Here is a 7,584-nt window from a genome sequence, read left to right on the forward strand (position 1 = left end):
TTATTAGTTGTTAGAAATTTGGTACCCAAAGCTTTAATCACCGCTGAATATGAATAAAGTTGAATCACTAGTAGAATTAACAGAGAGATTTATCTAATTTCGTGCATTAGAAAAAATGAATCCGGGTAACACAAATTGAAAACAAACCTTCTGAACAAGTAATAAGAAGTACTGGGATTACTAAGAAGTCCTTTAATTTGGTGCTGGTGTTCTCTGTTTCAGCCTCTTCTTTGAAACTTAGCAATGATGAGAAAAATTGCAACATATAACTTGTTGTAGAAATCCTCCAGGAACTGAAAGTACATGACACGCCAGGATTTGTTGAAATGCAAAACAACAATCACCCCTACGAAGCCAACACAGAAACCAGGTCCTATTCCAGCGTAGAACCATAAACGATTAGAGTCCGCGCCACCTTTATCGTCTTGATCAAGATTTGGCTGATTCTGATGAGATGTTGATTTCTTGTCATGACAACTTCTCAAGAGTGGCCATCCACAAAGCCCATTGTTGCCAGCATAGATGGACTTGTCATCCAATGACTGGAGCTGATTTCCAGTAGGAATTGGACCTGATAATTTGTTAAATGATAAGTTCAAGTAGCTCAAATAGTTCAAAGAAGCCAAACCTTGAGGAACTGGACCGGAGATCTTGTTCAGAGACAAATCGAGGGACTGGAGTTGTTTCATATTGCCTATCGTCTTTGGGATGCTTCCGTTGAGATTATTGCTTGACAAATTTAAACTCTGCAACCCTTCTAGCTCTGTTAATTCCTCTGGAATACGTCCTATAAACTTGTTTTCTGAAAGATCCATGAACTTGAGCAATGATATTTGACTATCAGAATACTCCAGAGATCTCCCTTTCATATTGTGATCAACTCTCTCATTATAGCGAAATCCAAAAGAAGTGTCGTACCTTGATTTGATTCTCATGCAAGTAAAGTTTCTAAAACAATGAGGGATGCTTCCATCCAAGTTATTGCCAGCAAGATTTAAAACACACAAGAAACGGATTTGGCATAGTTGTAAGGGAATGTCACCAAAAAATTCATTTGAATTTAGCCTCAGAATTTGCAATGACTTTACCCTCCTACCAAGCCATGCAGGGATAGTATCCTTGAAATTATTTTCTCCCAAGTGAAGTGATCTCAAATTCGTCAAATTTTGAAGAGTCGAGGGGAGCTTCCCGCTTAGCCTGTTGTTTTGCAAATGCAAATAGCTAAGTTGAATCCCTAAAGCACCTAAAGAAAATGGGATATGACCTTCAAGATTATTATCTGACAGAGTAAGTGTTATTAATCTTGTAAGGTTCCCAAAACACGAAGGAATACTTTCTGATAACAGATTCTTGGATAGATCGATGGTGGACAAACGTTGAGCATCACAAAAAGCTTCTAGGCCACCAGCTAATTTATTACCGGAGAGATCAATGATTCCCAAAGACTCTGTTATATTTCTAAACCAAGCAGGGATCGTATCTGCAATGTTAGCATCGGACATGATCAACCTATCAAGCTGTAGCTGTGTTTTGAGCCAGGGGGGGAAACGAGGCCCTACTGTTATAGATGACATCCCAATCATTCTGACTTGAAAAGGAGGAACCCATGTGTAGCTAACATTCAAAACCAACGTGTTCCCCGACATTTGCAAGTTCTTCAAATTGCTAAGCTTAGCAAAATAGAGCTCAGTGACCACACCAGTGAATAAGTTATATGAGATGTCCAGCTCTTCCAAATTTGACAGTTCCCCAATACTAGATGGAATGCTCCCATTCAAGTCATTGTTTGAAATTAACAGGATTTTCAAATTCGTCATCTTACCAATTGAATATGGTATGGGACCATACAATGAACTATTGGCAAGATCAACAATTTCAAGATCCTTGTGCTTTTCCAGTCCAGCAGGGAAGTAGTCATTGTACACATTATTGCTTAAGTATAGCTCCTTCAAGGAATTTTGGTAGCAACTAGATGGATCTCTAATAAATGTTGGAAGTAACCCGGTGAAATTGTTATCAGACAAATCAAGAACGCGCAATGTACAGAAACTACTTGTTAGGGACTCAGGGAAAGGTCCTTGCAACATATTGCCAGTCAACTTAAGGACGGAAAGAGAAGTTAGATTTCTAAGGCAATGAAAATCTGAGCTTTTAAGTTGATTTCGGGTTAAATCCAAATAAACAAGGCTATTCAACCTGCATAACGAATTTAGCACTGGATCGCCAAAATGGTTCACCTGAAGATCAAGTGTTTCTAGATCCCTCAGTTGCTCAAAGAAATCAGTTGAACCTTTGAATGCATTTAAACCAAGATTGAGATTCACTAGGCTTGTAAGGTTGGAAAACCATGTAGGGATAGCGGATTTGACGAAGTTCATTTGGATATCAAGTGAAGTAAGAGAAGTGAAATTAACATACATACGAGATGGAAAACTAGTGAGTTGACAACTTACCAAGCTCAATGACAACAATGAAGGAAGCATGTTAATTGAATTAAAAAGATCTTCACTGTTTGGTACGGGCAATCCAACAAAGTGTAAGGTTCTTACAGAAGTAAGCCTAGCAACCCAGGGAACACTATCCGCTTCAAAAACATTGCGCGCTGCGACAAAAAAGGTTTTGCAAATTCCTAAGTTTAAATGTTCTAACCTTGATAGGTTTCCAAGATGATGGGGGATTTTTCCACCAAAGCCAGCACATGAAAGATTAAGCACTCTCAAGTTTTTCAACGATCCAAGAAATGGTGGAATTTGAATTCTTGAAAAGTCATTGTAGCTCAAGTCGAGGTAACGTAAATGCTTTAATTTAAGCAAAGAAGGATTTAGCTCACCTCCCAAGACAGTTCCTTTGAACTTTTCCCAGTTCTTCCAGCTCTCCCTGCTCATTACTGTGTCTAAATCTTCATCATTAGGAAATTTGTTAGAAAGATCAAGATTCACGACATGGCCAGTTACGATGTTACAACCAACTCCATCCCATTTGCAACAGTTATCTCCAATCCACGACGACAAGCGATTTGATTGATCAACTAGGTTTTCCTTGAATTGGATAAGAGCTCTTCTCTCATTCTCAAAACAACTGACATTGGTACGACGAATTTGGGCGCAAACAATCTCAAGCCTGCTTGCAGCAAAAAGAAAAATAAATAGAGCACAAACAGATGTACGATAGTCCATAGCTGTTTCCTTTAGTCCTTCAAATTTAATTTCTGCAGGACATTGCTGCATTTAAGCAATTGCGCAAGTTGTACCAAAAAAATATTTTAAATTGCGCAAGTGGTACAGGATAAAGGTTCTCTGGTGAAGTCGTTCTGCATTCACAAGTATAAACATAGGAATATGACTTTTAATCATTAGAGTTCACACATCTTTTTTATTCTCCAAAGGTGACCTTAATTAATCTTGGAAATGGTAATAATAAGACATCCTTTTTTTTTTAATGTTGGAGATTAATGCTTTAGTTATTAAAAGTATCGTATGTGAAAACCGCAACGACTAAGGTCGAAATTGTTGGTTGTAACGATCCGACCGGTCGTTTTTGAGTATTTTAGCCTCGTTCCCCTATTTATTGCCTCCTCTATGTTCAATCAGAGGCGGACCCAGGATCTGAGCACGACGGGGGCACCATTGTATACTAATCACTAGCGATGAAATTTGGCGTTCAATATTTTGAAAACTTAATGATTATGATGACTTATCATCTAAGTATAAACAAAAAGAAGTTCTAAAGAAAAAGAAAGCACCGAACAGAAAGAGATTTCTTCGCAAAATCGGTGTTATTGGAAGAGAAGGTTTTGATTAAGCATCTTTCACACTTTAAAAATTCTCGTTTATTAATTTTAAAAAGGGGGTCAGTAATCAAAAGGGCGTTCAGACTTTAAAATATCAAAATGTTACTCATGAAATCAAGATTAAGGGTATGTTAATAGTCAAAGAACTGAAGAAGAGTTTCAAACTCTTAATTGCCATTGTCGAGTTGAAGTCAAAGTAATTGTTAAAGAAAGTTGTGGCAAAAGAATTGACATTTTTCTATTTGTGGAGCGATAAATTACAATTTGAGGCTTTTAATTTAAGGGAGGGATTTGAAAAATAAAAATTAATGAAGTTGAATGTTATGTGTTAGTGTTAAACAATAATTGAATTAAAAAAAAGATAAATATAAAATTAAAGCAATTTGCTATTAAGTATAAAATAGAAAGGAGAAAAAAAAGCGAGAACTAAGATAGAAAGGAGAAGAAAAAGCGAGAACTAAAGTAGGAAGGAGGAGGAATGGCTTAACTGGGTTTCGAACCCACGACATTCAACAAAGAAGGAAAATTAAGCGCCCCAGCCAACCACTTCGCCAGTCAGCCCTTTTGTGTTTGGGGGCACGAGCAAATTATTTAAGGTTTCCATATATATATATATATATATATATATATATATATATATATATATATATATACAGTATTACACTATTTTCACCACCATCGAGCTATAATCGGTGGGCGTAGGTCCGCCTCTGTGTTCAATTGTGGTTATGTGACTTGCCGGGTGGTTGATTTGGTTTCAGATGAGTTTCGGAGTGAATTGGGACACTTAGTCTCAAGGTTGAAAGCTTAAGTAGGAAGAGCTGACCGGAGTTTGACTTTTCTGTAGACGACTCCGGAATGGAGTTTTGATGGTTCCGATATCTTCATATGGTGATTTTGGATTTAGAGATATGTCCGGATGTTGATTTGAAGGTCCGTAGGTTAATTTAGTATTTTATGGCGAAAGTTGAAAAGTTGAAGGTATGGAAGGTTGATAGATTTGACCGAGTAATGCTTTTATTGATATCGGGCTCGTATTGTAATTTCTGGAGTTGGTATAGGTCCATTGTATCATTTGGGACATGCATGAAAAATTTGAGCTCATTCGCAGTATGTTTGATATGAGTTGGCATTAGTTTTGGAAGTTGAATGTTCATTAGTTTCATTAGCCTTGAATTGGAGTGTGATTTGTAGATTTGATGTTATTTGACGTGATTTAAGGCCTCGAGTAGGTTCATTGTTGTGTTTTGAGACTTGATGATATGTTCGGGCAGGTTTCGGGGCCCCGGGTGTGTATCGGGTTGAGTTCGGACCTATTGGAGACTAGGAGGATTTTTTATGCCTGCTGAGTTCTGGTGCAATCGCATATGCGATGGTATGACCGCAAGTGTGGCACCACAGAAGAGGCTCTTGGCCGCAAAAGTGAGTTTGGGCTTAGAAGCTGGGTCCGTAGGTGCGGACAATTGTGCGCAACTACAGAAGCGGATGTTGGTCTGTTGGCTTGGGACCACAGGTGCGGTCATTTTTCGCAGAAGCGGACGTACATAAGTGCATATGGGTTCGCATAAGCGGAAGTTCTGGGCCTAAGTGGAAGTCGCATCTGGTATGAATTTTCAGCAAATGCGACAGTGAGCCTACAGATGCAAAATGCCTGAAATAGAGAAAATTGAGGGTTTTATTTTATTTTTCACTTTTTGAGTTAGAGAGCTCAGTTTTGGGAGATTTTGGAGGGGATCTTCAAGGTTTGGATCGGGGTAAGTATTTTTTACTCGGATTTGTTCATTATTCATGATTTTATCTTTGTTTTATCATTTAATTATTGATTAAAGTTGGAGAAATTGGAGATTTTTGTGAAAACTTTTCTAAACAGTAAATTGAGAATTTGAAGGTCGATTTGAGGTCGGAATTGGATAATTTTAGTATGGTTGGGCTCATATCGTAATGAGTATTCGGAATTTGTGAGTTTGGTCGGGTTCCACGGTGCAAGCCTGGGTTTGACTTTTTTAGTTGACTTTTTGATTTTCATTAAAGATTGAAACTTTATTATCCGAAATTGCTTCCTATGGTTTGTATTTATGTTATTAAGTTATGTTGAAGGTATGGAAGGTTGATAGGTTTGACCGAGTAATGCTTTTATTGATATCGAGCTCGTATTGTAATTTCTGGAGTTGGTATAGGTCCATTGTATCATTTGGGACATGCATGAAAAATTTGAGCTCATTCGCAGTATGTTTGATATGAGTTGGCATTAGTTTTGGAAGTTGAATGTTCATTAGTTTTATTAGCCTTGAATTGGAGTGTGATTTGTAGATTTGATGTTATTTGACGTGATTTAAGGCCTCGAGTAGGTTCATTGTTGTGTTTTGAGACTTGATGATATGTTCGGGCAGGTTTCCGGGGCCCCGGGTGTGTATCGGGTTGAGTTCGGACCTATTGGAGACTAGGAGGATTTTTTATGCCTGCTGAGTTCTGGTGCAATCGCACATGCGATGGTATGACTGCAAGTGTGGCACCACAGAAGAGGCTCTTGGCCGCAAAAGTGAGTTTGGGCTTAGAAGCTGGGTCCGTAGGTGCGGACAATTGTGCGCAACTGCAGAAGCGGATGTTGGTCTGTTGGCTTGGGACCACAGATGCGGTCATTTTCCGCAGAAGCGGACGTACATAAGTGCATATGGGTTCGCATAAGCGAAAGTTCTGGGCTTAAGTGGAAGTCGCATCTGGTATGAATTTTCAACAAATGCGACAGTGAGCCTACAGATGCAAAATGCCTGAAATAGAGAAAATTGAGGGTTTTATTTTATTTTTCACTTTTTGAGTTAGAGAGCTTAGTTTTGGGAGATTTTGGAGGGGATCTTCAAGGTTTGGATCGGGGTAAGTATTTTTTACTCGGATTTGTTCATTATTCATGATTTTTTCTTTGTTTTATCATTTAATTATTGATTAAAGTTGGAGAAATTGGAGATTTTTGTGAAAACTTTCCTAAACAGTAAATTGAGAATTTGAAGGTCGATTTGAGGTCGGAATTGGATAATTTTAGTATGGTTGGGCTCATATCATAATGAGTATTCGGAATTTGTGAGTTTGGTCGGGTTCCACGGTGCAAGCCCGGGTTTGACTTTTTTAGTTGACTTTTTGATTTTCATTAAAGATTGAAACTTTATTATCCGGAATTGCTTCCTATGGCTTGAATTTATGTTATTAAGTTATTTTGGCTAGATTTGAGCCATCTGGAGTTGGATTTATGTGGGAAAGGCTTATTAGAGGATTGATTTAGCTTGTTTGAGGTAAGTATCTTGCCCAACTTTGTGTGGAGGAAGGGGGGAAGGGGGGGTGGAGGAGGGGGACCACCCCTTAAGACTCGGGTTGATTTGTATTATTTAAATTATGTGAAAGACGTGTACACGAGGTGACGAGTGTGTACATGAGCTTATATATGGTACCGGTTTAGACTCTTAGGCTCTTTCATGCATTTGATTAGAAATAGTAATATCATGTTATATTTTCCATTGTTAAATTGATCTTAGATATTTTACTTGATGTTGTTATCAAATTCTCTATCTTTTATTGTCAAACATGCTATTATGTGCCTTAATTGACATTGTTATCTATCGTATTGTCATGTTACCTCTTTTATTATCGAGTTATTCTTATTTGGAGTCGTTATTACATGATGTCTTTTCCTGTTGAGTTATTCTCGTGCATTTAGATGTGGATATCAATTCATACCATCTCTTTCATTGTTAAGCTTATGTTGTACATTTAATTTGGAAATTGCCATTTCGTGAAAATACCAT

The 7,584-nt window shown here is 37.9% G+C and overlaps 1 protein-coding gene across 1 annotated transcript; it reads right to left on the bottom strand.

Annotated features, from left to right (window-relative positions):
- Positions 1-218: 218 nt before the first annotated feature.
- Positions 219-3,227, bottom strand: LOC142178184 (receptor-like protein EIX2). Its single transcript, XM_075247513.1, has one exon. The coding sequence runs from the start codon at positions 3,225-3,227 to the stop codon at positions 219-221; it is 3,009 nt and encodes a 1,002-aa protein (XP_075103614.1).
- Positions 3,228-7,584: the final 4,357 nt, after the last annotated feature.

The sequence above is a fragment of the Nicotiana tabacum genome, chromosome 24 (genome assembly GCF_000715075.1).
Source record: "Nicotiana tabacum cultivar K326 chromosome 24, ASM71507v2, whole genome shotgun sequence".
NCBI lineage: Eukaryota > Viridiplantae > Streptophyta > Magnoliopsida > Solanales > Solanaceae > Nicotiana > Nicotiana tabacum.